The 20,699-nt window shown below is 36.3% G+C and overlaps 2 protein-coding genes across 7 annotated transcripts in view; both read left to right on the top strand.

Moving 5' to 3' along the window:
* LOC117417976 (stonin-2-like) overlaps nt 1-6,412 on the top strand; it is a 32,888-nt gene extending 26,476 nt beyond the window's left edge. For all 4 annotated transcript variants that reach the window (XM_034030443.3, XM_058991718.1, XM_058991717.1 and 1 more), the window contains exons 6-7: nt 769-971; nt 3,697-6,412. In XM_034030443.3, the coding sequence (XP_033886334.3) occupies nt 769-971; nt 3,697-3,780 (287 nt within the window). In that variant the 3' untranslated portion in view covers nt 3,781-6,412. The remainder of the gene's footprint in view (nt 1-768; nt 972-3,696) is intronic.
* Nucleotides 6,413-8,216: 1,804 nt separating this feature from the next.
* LOC117422267 (transcription initiation factor IIA subunit 1-like) lies at nt 8,217-19,824 on the top strand. 3 transcript variants are annotated; one of them, XM_058991720.1, is made up of 11 exons: nt 8,217-8,522; nt 11,047-11,148; nt 11,924-12,083; nt 12,613-12,677; nt 13,081-13,161; nt 14,469-14,544; nt 14,702-14,835; nt 15,422-15,523; nt 16,044-16,268; nt 16,872-16,961; nt 17,534-19,824. In XM_058991720.1, the coding sequence occupies exons 1-11, from the start codon at nt 8,493-8,495 to the stop codon at nt 17,639-17,641; spliced, it is 1,173 nt and encodes a 390-aa protein (XP_058847703.1). In that variant the 5' UTR covers nt 8,217-8,492; the 3' UTR covers nt 17,642-19,824. The 3 variants fall into 3 exon arrangements, with proteins under 3 accessions (XP_058847703.1, XP_058847704.1, XP_034761759.1); XM_034905868.2 differs by lacking the exon at nt 8,217-8,522 and adding an exon at nt 8,541-8,840; XM_058991721.1 differs by lacking the exon at nt 13,081-13,161 and having other exon boundaries at nt 8,218-8,522.
* Nucleotides 19,825-20,699: the final 875 nt, after the last annotated feature.

A 20,699-nucleotide genomic window follows, 5' to 3' on the forward strand; every position in this document is an offset into this window, starting at 1 on the left:
CTTAAGAGCTTTAAATAATGCAGCAGCAGGGTTTCCTCTCTCCCTATTAATTCATCACACAAAGCTGTGCTGTCATCATGCATTAGCTCACAAAAATCACAGGCTTGCAAGTCCTTTCGGACCCAATCATTTCCACCTCACTTAACAAAGAGTGACGAGAAGCCTTTTCTTTTTTCTCTAAATGGCGAACTTTGATCTCGTGATTCATCGCACCACTGAAGACCACTCTCTCATCCTGCTTGTTGAACAACAACATCGAATAAGATTTTTGATCATTTATCAGTCATTAAAAGTTTTGTTTGCTGTGCATGTTTGTTTCAGAAGGGTTGCTCGGAATCAGTTCCATTGTCATCCAAGCTTGTTTTGGTGTCATAGGCTTTGTCTGTTTGCCTGAGAGAGTTTGCCTGTTTTCAGCATGTCTGACATAATAAAGCTTAATTGTCTGTCTATAAAATTAAACCTACATTCATTTCCCCACCTGTAAAATGAAAGGTCTCCTCACTTGATTCAAAGTGAAATTAAAGTGTGAAAAAAATGATACTTGCAAGAAAGTTGTTAATGAGAGGTAATATTGTTTTTTTAAAGCCTTGGTCAGTACCTTAACCAGTAGGATCTTTTATTACACAATGTTATTTGTCTGATTAAGGAAGCTCAAATTGCTTTCCAATGGGTATTCTTTAGAAAACAGAACACTAATAATCCTTAGGCCTTACCTGAATTCCCTTGCCTAAACCTGCCCTGACTGTAGGCTGTGTTTGCTCTTGGTAGCTTCAGGCCACCCTCACAGTTTCTTCTTTCATCTGGAGCTGGGCTCGGACCGGGAGGTGCACTCGATGTTTGCACGACACCTGGACGTGGAGTTCGACATGCCTGCGGCCTCAGCCTCCAAAGCCACTGTGCGCTCCCTGTCTGTCGGAGAGAAAAGCGATGTGAAGAAATGGGTCCGCTACAAAGCACATTACTGCTACCAGGTATTGTAAAGCATTTCTAATTGTTTAAGCTTTAGTAGGTCATAAGTATTGAAACACATGTGTTTAATAATACCAGTAGAAGTGTGTTTAAAAAGCAGATCTGTACAGAATAGTACTGTGACGTTCTTGCAGCATCTTTATTTTAGGGAGTGTTATTGGGATTACAGTCCTGCCTTCACTTAATAACCACTTATGTTCTAGTATAAACATAGGAGTGTTACAGTTCAACAAACAATAATCACCACTAATAATATATTATACCAAGTAAAGCGTGTGACTGAATGTTTTGATAACATTAGTGCTGTCTGGGATTTTGTGATTATGAAGTACTGTATTACAATGTATTTACTTTATAGGCACAATATCTGAAAACTGAATAATTTAAAATGTATCAAGTAATATTTACAGTTTCAATTACTGAGACAGCCCCAGAGCAATCCCTAATAGTCAGCACTTTCATACTGGGCTGTAATGCTGTTACTTTTCTCTGGTTAATTACATTAGAATGGCATTTGTAGTCAAAAAGGTTTGACACTTCTGCTCTGAAATCTTTTCTAGAAGCTTTGTTCCAAGCATGACAGTGTTAGTATAGCTTGTTCATGGGTGTGTATCATCATATGGAAATTTCCATTTAAGCTGTTCAAATACCCTCGCTGGTCAACAGACTTAGACTTGTTTACACTGCCTCCCAATTGGTGGGTATATTAAAAAGCAAACTGGAGCAATCATGTGTGGGACAGCTGACAATAATAACAGCTAAGACCTCAGTTCTCTGGATCCTTCAGTGTTTGGGAGCGTGGACAGGCCTGTCATCATTCCTTGGCAGCACAGTGTGTTTACATACCTTGGCTTGTCACATGGCTTCTTACTTTCAAACCTCCCTACATCTAACATATATATGATATATCATTATATATATGTTGTACAGCTGGATGTTTCTGTCTCAGCATCACTGTGATTCATTTGCCTCTTAGTCACTGCCTATGGAGTATTCCATTATCTTGGACTTAGCTGAGACTTGCTGTATGTGTGTAATGTCATGTTAGTTTCTGGTGAAGAGAGTCTGAGGAGTGGAATCCAAATAGTAACAAGTCTTCAGGTCTTTATATAAGCAAAAATGTTTTCTAAGTACTTATACTTAGAAATAATGCTATTTTCATAACCTTTCAGGGCAAAAATCACCTTGTTTTCTGTCCTCCAGTTCTGGTACTTTTCAATTTGATGGCACATGAGCCCCCCCTAATGGACACATTGCAATTTGCCTGAAGCTGGTCTTGTAATTCAATGCTGATCCGAGACCTCAGATATCAGTGACATAAAAAAGGTGATGTCACAAAAATAATAAACTAACCATAATGGTGATAAAAACAATATGTATTATTATTATTATTATTATTACTGAAATCCGTCGTATATCCGCCCTAAACGTTTATCTGCCATGATCAAGCTCTTCAGCAAAGCTTGTTTATTATTGGACAGAGAAGATTAGTTCAGAGATTGTACATCCCACCAAAGTTTTTGTGCACTGTGTTGTATGTGCTCCGTGCGCTACCATTGCTGGTAGTGTCACGTGCGCTGTTCAATGCGTTGACTTGATATGTAAATACATCCTGTTAGCCTGCGATGCGTATCAACTTCAACCTCCGTCTCGATCTCCTGCCTGTCACTCAGCAGCGAATGCACACACTCACACGGCAGACGGCTACTCTGTCACAAGCATTAATACCCTGTATCTTTCTAAACAAGGGATTTAGGGGAACTCCCTAATAAAAGCTGCATCTCAAAAAAATAATTGTGTGAATATAGTAATTACAGCGGTGTATAATGGTATTTTAAAGATGATTAATTTATCGACTTTTTACATATCCACCCTTACTGAGTCGGATACACGACGGACTACTGTATTACATAATATTTTAAATATAGTTCTAAAAAATGTTACTGCCTTCACACAAGTCGCTTTCTGTTTTGCTCTTGACCTTTTTCAGGTTTTATTTCCACTTTTTTTCTTTGATTCAGGTTCACAATGCTGTACATTGAAAACTGGGGGCTCAAGTGGGGTGCTATTACTCTGTGTGTTTGTGATGAGAATGTAGGTTCTGTGTGTAGGCTCATTTCTCTTCTTTTGCTGTCTTTCTCTTGGGTCTCGGGCTTCTCTGGCTTGTCCTACATGCTCCTAACTGGCACCACTATTTGTTCAGTGCATTGTGGCAACAGGATTTGAGTGTATTTTTTTTCTCTGGTACGTTCTTCTTCTGGCCTAATTCAATTTAAAGTCATAAATACACTGAAGAAGGACCCAGTCTTCATTTTGGAACATCATGGAACTTCATTTTTCTCCAGTGTTGTTGCTCTGTCCAAAGAACTGCTTTGTTGGACAGACACCTGTTTTTGCTAAACTGATACAGTTGCCCCACCCTTAGGAATGCCGTTCTATTCCGTCTATATGTTATAACAAATTACAGTACCCATGGCAACCCTATCCTGTTTTGATTGGCCCAAGCTCCCTCCCATCCTTCTCTGTTTGTGAAAAGTTGTATGTGACCCTTCTCACTGCATTTCTTAACTTCTTTCTCAAACTCTATTATTATTATTATTATTTCCATTTTACTCTGTTTAGCTTTTTCGTTGTCTGTCTTTCTGTTACTGTGATCATTGTACAACTGGTCAATTACTATCGCGGTTTGTTTTGTATTGTTAAAAATTTTTCTTTTTCTTTCAATAGGTTGAAGTTGAACTGAAAATTGATCAAATGCAGGAGATGAATGGAACACAGACAGACCAACCAAATGAATGTGGCCAGCAGTAAGCACTGGAAAGAACATTGATTCAGGGATAAAGGATTTTAAAACAATGGTGCACTTTGGAGAGAGTAACACAGGAGAGGATGCATTAATGTATCCGTTTGCAGTTTGAAAAACAAAGTAACACTATTTTCAGGTGACACTGCCTGGCAAGGTATTGAGCAAAACATCTGACTGCTTCACTATTGGTTTGACTGCTTCAGTTTGCTCAGTATTCAGTTACAAGGATGCCAGTTGCTGGCTGTGGTATGATAAAAGATTTAAACCTGCTTCACCAGCACTGGAGAAGCATACAATTAAAATACATAACCATGTGTATGTGTATGCTTTGTATTTGCTTTTTTTTAAATTCCAGACACTTATTAATTCTTAAGTGGATTCTAAACCTTTATTAAATCAAGCTCTCATTATGCACCTCCTCATCTTCTAAATAGCTGGATTTTAATAGATTTGACAGCTTTATTTCTTTTGGGTTGGTATTTTGAAAACAGTACAGTACAGTGCTCCCTTTTTATTTTGCTGTCTGAGACATATCGGAGAATCGTGAAATATTGAAAACAGTAAATTAAAGAAGGGCCCTTATTAGGGAACGTGACAATTTACTGCTGGCATGCCCTAACCGTGAATGAACCCAGTTTGTGAATGATCAAATCCTGAAATAACGTGTTAATGAGATAAAAGAATCCATTTGATGGCCAGACAGTTTTCAAAAGCTGAAAGTTTAATATTATAGTCAAATTCACGAAGTATTTGATAAAGGAGAATATCAATATTGTTTAATTAGACAGCAACATCATTTCAAATGCTGGTTTGACGGTGGAGAACAGCTTCCTTTTGTTGGAACTGTTGCGTTGTAAGCAACTGTTTCTCAGTTGTGATTTTCACATAGAAGATGCTATAAAAAATGTAAAAAAAAAATATCTCTGCAGAAAAATTCAGATATGTATTTTGCTTTTTTAGCTTTTTTTGTGGGAAAAAAGGGTGGCGAATGAGTTTCTCTAATACAAAAATTCCTTAAAATGCTTAATGCTATTGTGGAGGCACCAGTATTTACATGTTTATGTACTTACTGTATGTGATACTTTACATTCATTTATCCACTTGTAATCCAATTGTAGAAGCGCCTGTATCTTAATGTGATACAAAAGAATAGGCTTGTGGTATGATTAAATACCATTACAGGTGTGCTTCAGACTGAACGATTTACAATTGTTACAGCATAAAATAGAGAAATTGAACACTGGTTTTATTCTGATAATCAGAATAGCATATGAAAGGACCTTAAAGCCTTGAATCTTTAAAGTTTGTATAGGCCATTTAAAAAAAAAAAAACATACTAGGATTATAATGATGCAAAAATAATGATAAAAACAAACAGAAAAATAGAGGGGATACACTACTGTAGATAATTGTTTGATTAATGGGTGTCTGTAGATTTACATGTAGAAAACTAGAAGAGAATTTGAAAGCTGGTAAAAGGCAAACCCTAGTGGTAAGGAAAATGTAAATAAATGAAAAAATAGGTATGGGAAATATATATTTTTTTAAGTAAAAAAGACACTAAGAACATTTCTGTAAAGAGCTCCGCAGTATAGGTGACACCAATCTGATACTAGACCATACCGATTGTGAGGGTCCTTTAGTACACCTACAGGGTCAGACTCACCCAGGCTTGCTAAGCTGTCATCATATTCAAGGGTTCAACTCCTTTTTTACTCTGATGCTTCTATTGATGACATTTTAAAGATGTAATTCAGTCCTCGAAGCACTACGTAATATCAGACCAGTAAAACAAATGCTATTGTAAGAACAATGGGCACAGCATTTAAACTGTGTAAGTACCAAGCTGCAGGTTTTTTGTTCTTTGTTTTTACTCTGTGGCTGCCTATGTTACACACCACACTTCAAAAAACAAATATTGCCATAGTATTAGTCACAGGATGTCCCACTACATGTTAGAAGAAAGTGTATGTTATTATTATTTATTTCTTAGCAGACGCCCTTATCCAGGGCGACTTACAATTGTTACAAGATATCACATTATACATTATTTCACATTATACAGATATCACATTATTTTACATACAATTACCTATTTATACAGTTGGGATTTTACTGGAGCAATCTAGGTAAAGTACCTTGCTGAAGGGTACAACAGCAGTGTCCAACAGCAGTGTCCCCCACTGGGGATTGAACCCGCAACCCTCCGGTCAAGAGTCCAGAGCCCTAACCACTGCTCCACACTGCTGCCCTGTGAAAAACAAAAGCTGTCCCTCCCTTTAGTGAAACAGTGTAATATTTGGCCTTGTTTGAATGTATGTAGAGTTTAACTTCAGTAAATATCATACTCTTCAAAATGTTGTAATACTGTATGCCTGGCAGCAGTTCATTTTGTACAGTAAGTATTGCCCCTCCTTTCTTAAACGCAGTTTGCTGGGGCCGCTCTCTTTAAGAATGTATTGGCTGGTATGAGCCATGTGAGTCTACTACTGTAAGCAATGTGCCATCAGCACAGAGTTCTGTGTATGTGTAAACTGGAATGAACAAAAATGTTGACTTTTACTTTATAAATGCACTCTATTGCTGTTGCTTCTTTTGTACATTCAAGACTTAATAAAGTTATTGTGTCAAATAAGACATGTTTTGTCTCCCTGTAAGAAATATCAGCTGCGCTTTTTCAATGCACTGTAGCATCTCGTTGACAAAGTATGTGTATGACAGAACACTGTGTCTGCAGGCAATATCACCTTGGGGACTGCTGTCATCACACAACAGAAGCTAAGCAAGGCTGGTGGGCCTCAGTTGAAGATGGATTGGGAGCCTACATTAAAATCAGACAGAAAGTGGTGTCGATGGCTTAGCAGCAGGCACTCTTCCTTCTACGTCACAGCTCAACCCTAGCATGGTGTTAGCGGGCCCTGTTCTGTCCTTCAAGCAGGTCATTAGAGAGCCTAATAAAATATATTACAGAAGAGGAGGCCTGTCATGGGTATCCCAATAAAATTCAGCCTGCCCTGAGGAATTCACCACCTCACTCCCTACTCCCCAGGCCACCACTGTACCCTTTTCCCAATCAGTCCTACCTAGCTGTGTGAAAATGAAGGTGCAGTAATAGCAGGGGACAAATGTGAGTGCCAATACTGGAAGGGCTCAGGAATCATCCAGCTGCAACTTTTTCATCGTCACTGGTGATGTGGATCAAGGTCTGAGACTGTTAGACTCCTAAAGTAATGTGTTTGTGTTCTGGAAAGAGGTAAAAGGCTCTGTCCTCTCAGCCCTTATAAAAGTTCACTGTAGTGTACCAGTGGTAAAGCAAAAAAAGACAGCATGGTAACTACTTTAAATACGTAATATAAGTATGAGACCTGAAGAAAGGGTACATGGAGGGGCACCATGCTTGCAATTACACACACTTCTAGTAGCTCCAGATAAGGATGCACTGTCCTGTTCCCTTCCTCTGACTGAGGAAATACAGCATAGAAGGGTAAAGGTAAGTGTTTGTGGAGGCGCACTGTCTGTATTACAGGTTAGTACTGCAGTGACAGGTTCATTATATTCAAATAGAACTCTTCATTGATTTCAACAATGAAGACATTTAAGAAAAGTAATTTCAAGTCGAATGAAAAGCTGAGCATCCTTTGCTTTAATTATAGGGAGTATACACCATTTTTTCATTTCTTAAAACAATTGGGTTTTTAAGTAACTTCATGAACCATTGAGAACACCTCTTTTGCCAGCCACTAAACCTCTAACAGATCTCTCTCTCTCGATTCTATATATTCTTTTGTGAATGGCACATTGAATACGTAGCCACTCCTACTATACCGTTTATTTGGTGACTGATTTGTTCAGGTTTTACTGTATTTTGTATAACAACTCTGCCATCTACTGGAAGTAAATTTATCCATAACTATTTAAACACTCAAAAGTGCTGAAAAAATTCTAGACAAAACGTTTGCCATGTCATGTTAGTTTATTTGGAAGAAAATTAGGAGTTGCATTACTACAAACATCTGTACAGTTCAGTATTGTGTCTTTAAGAAGAAATGAAAAAAAGAAAAAAAAAAAAATTCAACGCACGGTCCCCGAGTGACTCATCTAGTTAAAGCGCTGCCGCTGTGACTGAGCGCAGGATGAGTCACACAGCTTGGACAGTGCCAATTTGCGAGCTCGGAGGAAATAAAGAATATTAATAATTGGTCACTCAGTTTTTTTTAAAAAATGCATTAAACAACAAAAACAGTTGTTAATAATAAATATATACAACACATTTGATGCAACCATTTATTTTAATTATCCTGGAGAAGAAAAGTGTAACTCAGAGATGACTACAATTCCCATAAGGTAACAGCCAATCCCCCGTATGTTAGAATTGCTGAGCTAATACGTCATCCACTACCAAAGTGTCGGATTTCCAAATCAGTTCTCGCGGTATTTGTCGTACTGGCCTGGTTGACCCTGCCCTGTGTCTCGCGTACTCGCAGCTTCATCGCTCAGTATATAAAGGAGGGAACGACGAAGAGCGGACGGCTGGACAGAGCAGCCCCTGGGATTAGAAATAAGCGGATAGAATAGTGTTTTATTTTATGTTATACCCTTTTTAAATTAGTTTATTTTAATCCTTGAAATTATAGGTTTTAGTAGGTTGCGTTTATATTTGTTTTTGCTGTTCGTTTTGTAGTGTTTTTTTTTTTTTTTTTTTTTTTACTCAGCATTAATGGCGAGCTCGGCTAACTCAAACCCAGTGGTAAGGATCTCCTGAGTGTACCAGTCAGTCAGATATGACGCCGAATGAAAATGTACTGCTGACTAAATTTTACAACTATGAACACTCACAATGGGAGAAAAATAGTAATTTCATACACTTTCAGTGCAACTGGGTGAAAAAGAAACGGCCAGCCCTGATCTTTTGGCGAAACCAAAGTTTAAACCTTCGCTTGGGTACATTTTCAGTGTTTGTTTGTTGTAAAGGTCTCTACAGTCTTATTTTATGTATATCTCTTTAAAAAAGACCTCTGCTTGCCTTACAAGATAATTTTATTTTTGGGTACAGCTAAAATGCAAGGTAAGGTTTGGTTTCGTAAAGTCCTTGGTATCTTACTGTCTGGCTGCGAATGCATTTGGTAGCTGCGTACAGTTTTCCCTCAAATTTGTATAAAATAAGTGAAACAAACATTGTCATTTGTGTAAATGTGTGCACAGCGCTTTTATATTAATTGTGTCTTCTACGTTAAAGTAATTAAAGCCTCGTTTTTCTTTCCCTTTTTTAAGTTGTTTATTGGGATTCCGTGTAGATTTACATTGGGTTGAATTGCAAAAGAGAAAAAAAAAGTTGAAAAGCACCTTCTCTGTTTAACTTTTATTGGTGGTTCTTTCCGACCAACATGCAGTTTGTGTGGATTGCACTGAATGCAGTCCTTTATCAGAATGCAATACAAAATTTCCCTTTGCAAATATAAATAAACCAAACTGTGTTTATTTTTATTAACCCGCCTTAATATCAAATTAGAACCCCAAATTTGTGTCCATGCCTGGGTTTTAAACAATTAACGGTAGAAAAATGTCTCCCATACGCACAAACAACAACCTAATTTCGTAATGGCTTCCCTTCCTCCTCTGTCGACGATTCTGATCTCCTTCCTGTCTCAGCCTTCTTTATATAGAGCCATTGCAGCTCTCTAATATAGACTCTGGCAGCGATGGGAAGGTGCTATTCAAACTACGTCATAGGCTCTCCATATAAACACCCGATCGGGCTTTTAAATAGTGAGCAGACGGGCTTGAGCGAGGGAAGTGCATGTTGAGTGGCTGTGAGGAATTGGTGCACAGAAACAGCATACAAGCTAGTTTACACTGCAGCTGCCATTTTGATGAGTAATGTACTGTAGACAAGGTGGAGCAGTGTAGCTTTAAAATGAGTGCATGTAGTGTATCTTAACGTCACCATTTTTGTGAGTTTGTGGTACATTTTATTAAATATGGAATTGTCTGTGGCAATATTACGAGAACAACTAATATAAATAACACACAGCCTTCATGCTAGTTGTGTTTGAACTGGTATCAGGCTCATTCCAGGGTATTGTTGGGGTCAATTTTAGTATTTTAAAACTTAGTAGCTTTAGTTAATTATCCTGTCTCATGATTGGTACAGTGAGTTGATATATATATATATATATATATATATATATATATATATATATATATTTAAATCTAAATTTATTGTACACAAAGTTTAAATGATTAAAAAATATTTTTTCAGGATGTTTTGGGCAAAAGCCCTTCAGCTGCGTATAAAGAAAACTGTGTTATATATATATATATATATATATATAATATATATATGTGTGTGTATAGTGTGTGTGTGTTGTAATCCCATTTTATATATATATATATATATATATATATATATATATAATATATGTTTAACGCTGAAGCATTGCACTAGGTTTCCAGGGACACAAACAAGTACTGTTACACTTACCAACACAGACTGTTAAGATCTGTACCACCTTTTAAAACAGCTCAAGATAATTTTGCAGAGAAGATACTTGAAATTCTGGATTCTACTCAGCTAGACCAACTAGGGTACTTGGCTTTTTATGTCACTGAATATTTAAAACATTATGTTTGTGTAGGTCATAACCTGACGAATAAAGCAGTCATCAAAATACCTGTTTTTACCACCTGACACTCCCAACATATGGGGCACGCAATGGTCTTTTGCATGCATAAACAGGCACTGGAACAATTTATTTAGCATATTCATCATCTCCTCAGAACTTGGTCCACTAGAGCTGCTAACCCACATGTAATCTGCTCTTGTAACAGCAATGGTCCTACAGTATGTATCTGACATTCCTATTGAGACATCTGCTTGGTGTCTGCCCAGACTATATACAACAGTCTTGATGTGGAAAATCAGACCATACAAGGTCAAAAGATTCTGTCTTCTGCTCATCACTATGCTTTACATTCATCTTTAGTTGGTTATTCATGTTTAATACATGTAAGTAGATTTTCTCAATTATTCCTGCTTTGCTTGTGATTGGGGTGGAACTTTTGCTGCAGTTTCTACCAGGGCAACTCTCTGTGTTGCGCAGTCTTAAAATGAGTTTATATAAATGTTACTTTTTTTTTTTTTTCCTCGTTATTAAAAATGTATTGCACAATGTCTGAATCTAATTAATTTTTTAAAACCTTTTGAAGTGTATAATCGTTAGTGCTAATTTGTTAGTGAATCTATATACCCCTTTTTATCGTTTTTATTATAGCCTAAATTATACAGATCGGTGATTGAAGATGTGATAAATGATGTCCGAGAACTCTTCCTTGATGAGGGCGTGGATGAACAAGTACTTTTGGAACTTAAGACGGTATGAAGTCATTTGTTTGAGTTTGTCAAACCACTGCTGTCTTTTCCTGACTTTTTTTTATTTTTTCTTTCAAAGCTATCACTGACAGTGTCAAAGCCTTGTATGAGGTAGTCACTTCATATTTGAAGGGTTATGTAAACCCTTTGTGCTGAATGTGTCTCTAACCATGAAATTGAGCTCTGACCTAATATGGCTGCTATATTGAGGCATATCATAATGTGACTTGAAGTTACAGCTGTAAAGAGTATCCTGTGAGTTACTGTCTTAATGTTTGGTATACAGCTGTTTTTGATTGTCCAGTTAAAATTAAATCTTTCACTGCTGCATTGTTTTAAACTCCGGCCATATAAATTGTTCAGATCGCATGCTTTGACATAGTCTTTTATAGTTGCTACTCAGTTATATTCTACAGTTCTTACAATAAAATTCAACTACAGGTGGTGTCCAATGAACATCTAACGTTTTTGTCACATTGTTTAACTTCAGGAAAAATCAATGATCCAATCTTTTTCACATTTTTTCATTTATCTGATATATGTCTTAGATTATGCTGCTGGGGATGCTTTGTTTTTGTTTGGCTTTGTATTAACTGGATTTTGTGGACATTATTCATTTAAATACCCTAACGGTGTAAACTTATATAAATGACTTTCCAGTGAAAGTTGCATAATTCACACCAGATACCTGTCAGACAATCAGATTCATGATGTTTATGTCTCTGCAGCTCTGTGCGGTTATTCTTGTGCATGTTTCATTTTTATTTTTTTTGCCTCAGTTATGGGAGAACAAGTTAATGCAGTCCAAAGCTGTTGATGGGTTTCACACTGAAGAGCAGCAGTTGTTACTGCAGGCACAGGCACAGGCACAACAGCAGCAGGTGAAGCAAGCCCAGCAACAGTCCCAGCAGCAGCAGGTCATTATTCCACCAAGCCAAGGTGAGACACTGCTGCCCAGTAATTAAAATTGTCACATGTCATTGCAGTGTATATTTTGTCATTATTTTAAAAGATGGTGTTTTTTCACTTGCAGTTTGAAAGTTGATTCTGGATTTAGTTGTATTTTCTTTAATGTAGTAATGTGAATACATTCAGGCTGACGCATGTTTTGCCAATAGTCTGACAAATGTTTTTACAGCTTGTAGCCTGGATAATATCAAATCTGTGAATTTTCCATGAAATTTAACACAAAGCTTTTGTTTTTTATAGAAAGAGGCATTATAGTGCCAGTCCCCTTGTTGCTGGTTGCCATGTTCTTTAGATGTACTTAAGTAATTGGGGTACTGTTTAATTTATAGGATGGCACCATGGACAACAACTAAAGAGATTCCAGATTAAATCATTGTCGGGTTGACGACTACAGAAAATGAATCTGACACATCGGGTTTCAAATGTTGGGGGTGGGGGAAAGAGAATCTTTTAGAATTAAACCACAGCCTTTCTTTTTCTCTCTCTATTCCTGGCACAGCAACACAACAACAGGTTATTGTGCAAGATCCAAAAATATTACAACACATGAATGCCACAGGAATGGTAAGATTGATATTAAATTACAAAATGTACAAAATCTGAGCTAGTGATTGGTCTTCAATTTCTTTGTTTTTGTGATGTGTAAAAATAGAAGCTCTTGGTTTAAAAATGTAGACTAATTTATTGTTGTAGGTTTTCCTTCGAAAGCATTGAATTATATTTATTTGTTGCTTAGTTGCAATTCTGCTAGTTTAAGTGCATGTTTTTATTGTGTGCTAAATGCACATTAACCAGTAAGAGGTCCAAGACTCCTTCAGCTCCCTTGCTCAGGAAGCTTAAATAAGGATGTACAGTTTAACATCCTTTGCTCTATTGTGTTGAAGGAAAGCATGAGATATGATTTGTCTCCAGTACTATGTGTAGACAATAAACAGGAATCATATTGTATTTATATTCCACTGTATAGAATAGCTGTGTGATTCAGAATGGGAGAAGGAATCTGACCAGGCACATCACAAGCCAGCCTGATGGCCTTGTAGGATATATGGTAAAGTACCTGGATAGTAACAAAGGGCCTGCATTTGATCCTTTTTTTACTTAAGGAAAAGAGGTAGCAAAAAGTGGGCATGGCACAAAATCTTGAACAAATACAGTGAAAATGCCACTGTCCTTGTTTATACAATCATTACCGTATTACCATGCATATAAGCGCATGCACAGAATAACAATGGGTGTCAATATAGTTATTTTGCCAATTCCCTCGTCCACTACCACAGACGACATTACTGCAAAAAACCTGAAACATTGCTAGTAAGAGCCAATGTCCAGAACCCTATTAAAATAAGTTGGATTGGATTTGACTCAAAAACAGTTGCTTTTCCAGAATTAATTGAGTACATTTATGCAAAATAACTTGAAACTTGTTCTAAAATCAGATGCAACCAAACCTCAGAACGCATTAAAAAATGCATTGGATTGTAAGTTTCTATATGCAACAAATTAACCATAAAACCCCTTAATTTGTATCTTTCTTTATTTTTACATGGCCTGTAGCTTACTTTGTCATTGCAAAACGAAGCATATTTATCAAATGTATCTAGTGAGCTAGAGCAGCGATGTGCAAACTTTTTATACGCCCCCTTTTCTTAGAATACATTTTGTTGCAGATCACAACGCGACTGCCACTTGAAAACATAGGTTTGTTGTTTCTGAGCAGGTATGCGCAGCTCTTGCAGATAGCTTCTCTTGCAGCGTCTTTGCAACTTAAGGGGCATCACAGATTTGGAGTTGTAGTGGATTACACTAGGCTTTGTATGACGTTACATTTCTCTCACAAGCATGTGAAGTTAAATTCAGGAATACGCAGATAAGTTTATAAGTGCGGTAAGACGGTAGAGACAGTAGTGTTTTGCACCAGTACAAAGTTTGCCCCCATTTATTGTGATGTTAATTTGCCAATAAACAATTGAATATTAATTGAACTTCTCTTGCATTCTCCCAACTTGTTCTATTTATTTATTTATTTATTTTTTTACATTTGTATGAGGGTGTACAATATAAAGTCTTGTAATAGTAGTTTTTTGGGATTCTTTTTTTTTTTTTTTCCTGGCTAGCTTTATAAATCTTAACTTAATAGTTCTCATTTTGTTTATTTGCACTACATTTAAGCTGGTATTTGATTGTCAGTTATGTTGCATAAATGTGGCTTCTGCTATACCTGACTCCAACAATAACAGCTGTGAAGACCTAAGTAAAATCATTTTGTTTCAATTGCCATTTTTGAAAAATACCTCTGTAGGTATGTATTTGCATGCATTTTTAGTATTTTTTAAATCTTTTCTTTTTTCTATGAAGAGTGCAGCAGCCACTGCAGCAACACTGGCATTGCCCTCAGGTGTCACTCCCTATCAACAACTGATTACAAATCAAGGTAAATCAAATTGTATAAACTTAAACAATTTTGGCTTTTATAGGCAGTGTATTATACATTCTTATTTACCAGCCATAATGTTGAAACTTCTATGGTTTCTGAAACAAAGTATTTCAATAAAAATGGTAACTTATTTTTGCCTTTTTTTTCCCCACAGGCCAGATCTTGCAGGTGGTTAGAGCCCCAAATGGTACCCAGTATATTATCCAGCCACAGCAACAGGTTCTCTTGCAACAGCAAGTTATACCACAAATGCAGCCAGGTGGAGTGCAAGCACCAGTTATACAACAGGTTTGTCACTTTTTTGTACACATTTGATCAGAGCGATACTAAAACTAATTAATGAACACAAACTGATAATTGCTATGATATACAAGCCTTTATATAGACATATTGCATTTGGCTATAATCCAATAAACTATGTACATCCAGGGTTTCATGTTCTTAGATTTGCACTTGGATTCAAACTGCTGTTGCGGTGCCTTTATACTTTGGAGAATAATATTACACTAGTAATACATTTATGTATTTAAAAAAATGTACCTCTTATGCACTGTTTCAGGTACTGTGTGATTATGAAGATCCTATGAATGTGCTTGCACTGGTTATGACGTGTTTTCAGAATGGACACAGTGCATATTACTGTAGAAAGTTATTTCTTTAGGACACTAGTTGGCAGTTTTGCCCAAGATAGTGGCTGTATTAAACACTTGCATATAGTTTCAAGTCAAATGAAAAAGATACATAATACAGTTCAGCTTTGGAGTTACAAATGTAACCACCACCCTAAGTTAGCAATTTTGGTATTTGAACCTGAGAATTATGTATGTTACATTGGCTTTTAGCATGTGTTTTAAGAGGTTTGGAACTTTTGTAGGTACTGGCTCCTATCCAAGGAGGCATCCCACAGCAAACTGGTGTAATCATCCAGCCTCAGCAGATTGTCATTGCAGGAAACAAGGTTCCTCAAAATGCACAGGTAGAAAGTATTCCACAAATGTTTAATCGGAAACCAATTTTGGTGTCTTTGCATGCATCTTGCTTTACTGGAAATATCTTTAATTTTATTTTGACAGTAACATTTTGACTTGCATATTTTGGACAAAATATATTTGTCATAAAACTACCAACTGCTAGCATGGCAATGATTCCAAGAGAAGAATCTGAATGTTTTAAATCTCTCTAGATAGAGTAGATTTAATACATTTTGAATATCTTGTTAATCAGTCTCTTTTTAGATGACCCATGTAACAAGTGTGTGCTACCGGTCGCAGAAAGAAGCTCATGTTAGTCGGAGAAATTGAATTCAGTTTCAAATTGTTCTTTAGAACAGTGTCTTTAGATTCTTCGCTGAATCTTGTTGCATTCCTAGGTTTACCAATTGCTTTTTTAATAGGATGCCTCAATATGTAGTCAAAATGGAGATTAATTTTGTTCTGTGCTGACTCCAAAGCAGTGTTCTGCTGTTCCTGCCATAAGAAGATAAGTTCTCCTTGCAGGTTATGCAGGCGGCTACCATGGTAGCTGCTGCAGCACAGGCTGGACAGAATGTTGCACAGGTCCAGCAGCAGCAGCAGCAGCAGCAGCAGCAGCCACAAATGATGCTACAAGTTGATGGGGCTGGAGACACATCCTCGGAAGAGGAAGAGGAAGAAGATGAATATGATGAAGATGAGGAAGATGACAAGGACAAGGATGTGGGGGAGGATGGACAAGTAGAAGAGGTACTTCTTTACTGATATCCTAAGTAAGATTTTAAGATTGTGAGAGAGAGGTGCGGGGGCTGATGGTTACTGGCGAGTTATCCAGTTTTCAAGTGCATCAATACTATCAGTGACTGAAGAAACAGTGGTGTTGAGTGATAGAATAAGTTTCTTGATGTAATAGTAATTTGGAGGCACATGTCAGAAAAATAATCTGTAGAAGCAGATGGATTGGGTAAAACAGTGCCTGTGGTGAGAGCAGCATTATTGTTGGGTAGCAGGAATCCAGCGAGATGGCACAGGAGTTGCATTATGAGGGGAGTCTGAGACATCAAGGGCAGGTTCAGCTGTAGGAGAGAGAAGGATGATTTGAGTGGGTTATTATACAGACGTTCATGCTGGGCTGCTTACTGTAGCTGGAGGGATGATATTGGTGTTGGATTTCAGATCTGTGAGAGCTTCCGCCCTCTGAACCACAATTCAAGGTTACAATAAAAGATAATAATAAATGCATGTCCTGACACCTGTCTGAAATTTATGTAGAAATGTAATCGTCTTGATTTATGGTCACTGGTTATAGTGGTGCAGAAAAAGGCTAATGTAAGACTTATCTCTCTTCCACAGGAGCCTTTAAACAGCGAGGATGATGTTAGTGATGAAGAAGGACAAGAGCTGTTTGATACAGAAAATGTGGTTGTTTGTCAATATGATAAAGTACGAGTATTAAAGTGCCTTGGAGGTTATAACAACACATTGCATTATTTAATTTGAATAAAATACCATTCAAAAGTAGTGTTGTGAGGGACTAATATAGTTTTGGGGTCACACAACAAAAATAGTTATATGTTTTATATTGCTGGGTTACTAATATTACTAACAATACCTGAGGCATGAACTTTACTCACTTAGCCCACAGGTAAATGATGCATGTTGTCATGCACATATAAACTGGTTCACCACCCGAACACTGAACTTGCTTGCCAATACAAATGCTTCTGGTTAAAGTGAGTGACCCAGCAGTCATGTTTAGAACAACAGGATTATTCATACACTTGATACCATACAGCAATAAGTGGTCAACATTGATTTATAACCAAGAAATTGCAAATAAAATCAACAAAACAATTTTAGATTGTTTGAAAAGAAATTGGTGATTGTACTATAATGGGGAAGCAACGGTAACCGATATGTTTTGTCATACTGTATAGCGTGTTTAACACTTTAAATACTGTGCGCTATTGAGCAATATAAATTGGATAATTTATTTTTGTGTTTTTTTTTTTTAGATTCACAGAAGTAAGAACAAATGGAAATTCCACCTCAAAGATGGCATCATGAATCTAAATGGAAGAGATTATGTATTTTCAAAAGCCATTGGGGATGCAGAATGGTAACTGTTTCTGGTATTTTGTTGTAAACTAATGCAAGACACATCAAGACTGGACTAAATGCACTTCAGCTGAGTTACTAGAAAAACCCAGAGCTACTGGAAGTGGAATAACTTAGTGTTAATACAAACACTAGGGTAAATGAACAAGACTCCCTCTTTCTACAGCTTATGTAGACGTCGATTTGTATGGTTATAAATTAATAGTGCTGTTGACTGGTAAAGACAACTGGGCTTAGGAATTGTAGTTTTCCTTCAAGGGAAATGTAGTTCTCTTTCGGAGGAATTTGAAGTTTCGTTTTGCAAAATATGTGCATCCAATTTGGATTTTCTTTCTTTTTAAAAGTTTTTAAATGTGGAATCCCATGCTTCTTGATAAAATAAGAAGTCTCATTGGAAAACATGGTTGAAACAGAATAAGTAACTCTTTTAAATTCTAATGTTTTAGGCAATAATGCTGTGCTCATCTGACTTATTTATTTATTTTTTTAAATCCTGGCTTCCACTATAGATAACTTTTGATTAGCAAATAGAAACTAATGGTTGGTTTCACAGACCCCGATTAGCCATAAGTGTTCTACCTAATGCTACCTTAGTTAAGGTTGTCCAACAATGTCTGTAAAACCAGCTAATTGTTTCTATAGATCAACATTTGGCATTGGTGATCTCTCTCCAAAATATAACATGCTGAAGAAAAAATATATTGCATGGAAATGTTTAGTTTTAGACCCCAGGCTTTAAATGTTGGTCACCGTGTTGTGTGTGTGTTTTTTTTTTTTTTAACAAATTGTGATTTATAATGATATCTTGATACTTTTTTTTTAATGACATGCAAGATTCCAAAAACCTTACTTGTCTACTTTCATTCTTCTTTTTGTTCTGTGAATTTTCAACTTTAGAACAAATGTGTAATACATTTTAGATATATATTTTTTTTAAGCAAGTCAAGTTATTTGCACTGTTTTGTATTAACGTCAAGCTTTTATGTTTGCTACAGTGTCAGTCAACAGCAGCATGGTAAATCCTGAAGGATTGTCTTTTAATTGTTGTGTGCCTGTCTGTGGACATTGTTACTAATGAGCCAAAGCAGCCTGTTAGTTGAATGATGGTTTCTGTATTATCAGCTGCACTTCTGTATGGTGCATTTAAGTTATAATTTGTAGTTTTTATTTTGTATTTATTCCAGTGATTTATTATTTTTTTTTTTTTAATTTTTGGGCAATGGGGGTTTGGGCTGGTCAGTCTGTAAATGAAACACACCAAACTGTGCTCTTATTATGATACGAGTGTTCCTTTTTCAAGTATTCTTTATTCTGATGCAGAGATGCTCATCACAGGTTGGTAAATCGTCCTTTATTCTTTTATTGTACTTGCATTTTAATCATGATTTTACATGAACTTTAATTGATTTGGAACTTTTAAATTTAAATAGCTTTTATAAAAGGAAATGGTATTTGTTTGCTGGCTTATTTGTTTAAGCAGTACAGTATTGCAAAATGTGTTACAATTAAGGGGTAGGTGATGGAATTGTCTCATTTTGCACATAGATTGGTGTTCAAATGAGCCGCCTTAAAATGCAGCTTGTCCTTTTAACTGTCTTCATTCTTATCCATAGTTGATGTACACAATTTCAACACAAAAAAGGCACATGTATATCAGGTGACTGCAGATTGAAACTTTGAGAGCCCAGGACAACTGTCCCTTGTTGTGAAACAACTTGAGAGAACCTTATTCCATGCAGCACAGTATATTGGTGGGAATCATTCGTTTAGATCATTTCTTACATGAAGCTTTTTTGTTTATTGTGCCTTTCTATTTAAGTTAATCAGGAATTATACATCCTTAATTCAGAAGAACTAGAGGGGAAAAAATGCATTCATCTACAGTCTGCTTCATTTGTTGTGCGTCAGCTGATTTCCTTTTAATACAAGCAGTTTACCACTGTTTAGCTACTATTAATGTTGACTGCTGTTGTACATACTGTATGTGAAGAGGGAAATCTATTTATTATGTTTGTATAATTCATACTGGTCTGTTTTCAAATCAAGGTTGCTCTTTGTAATTTACACTTACATGTTTTAAAGGCCACGCTTTGAATACAATTATAGAACTTAGTATTTTGTTGTACTAAGACCTATTTTGAGTTACCTAAATATTTTTGCCTTTGCTAAAATTAAAGTATTAAGAAAATGCTTTGTGTTGTGACATTTATTAAACCTAAAAATGTTAAATGTTTCTATACCATCCATCTGCGTAATCTTATTTCAGAAATAACCGCATTTATTTTTTCAAAAAATAACACAAAAAATTGTGTGTGACTGCTGAACTACTTTTCTCCCCCCTCTCTTTTTCTACTCCACACTGCTTTCAAATCCTATTTATTATATTGCCTTTTAAGTGATTGTAAATTTATGTTGGTGTAATTTGAGCAGTACCGGTACATGCCAGTGAATTGCCAAAGATATTTGCTCTCAATTTGTTTTTGGTGGAAATTTCTGTGGTGGATGCTTACGTATTTTTTTTTTTTTTATTTCAAGAAAGTCAGCAGTTGGTACAGATTGGTTGGTTATGCCAGGGTCCCTTTGGAATCATAGACTGCTTGTTTTTATATTGCATGTTAACCCAGCCCACCCCAAGATTTAAATAAAAATGGTCAAAGTAATGCATCTGTATGTTTGGTTTCCAGGCTGCAAGTTGAAACATGTATAGCGTTTCAATATTTGGTTAAGACCATTTACCCTCTCTTCAGTTACAAGTCAGAAAAGTAAAATGTAAAATCTAGCTTTATTTGAATTTACAAGAACAAAAACTGAATGTTAAATAGTACACTAAACATAACAAATGCCATGCCTGTATGTAACTTAATTCAAAGTAATAGTTTTGCAGCCAAGATTACCTGTTTTGATTGGTTTATGATTAGTTATGTTACATTCAAAATTAAATATACACTGTACTGTATTTGTCTGAATATGACTATACTACAATGGTATTTCTTCCTAGACTCAAAATAGTGTTTTGTTTTTTTTTACTAAATTAATTCAGTCAACAAACAGATTTATTTTTTG

Source organism: Acipenser ruthenus, chromosome 18 (genome assembly GCF_902713425.1).
Source record: "Acipenser ruthenus chromosome 18, fAciRut3.2 maternal haplotype, whole genome shotgun sequence".
Classification (NCBI taxonomy): domain Eukaryota; kingdom Metazoa; phylum Chordata; class Actinopteri; order Acipenseriformes; family Acipenseridae; genus Acipenser; species Acipenser ruthenus.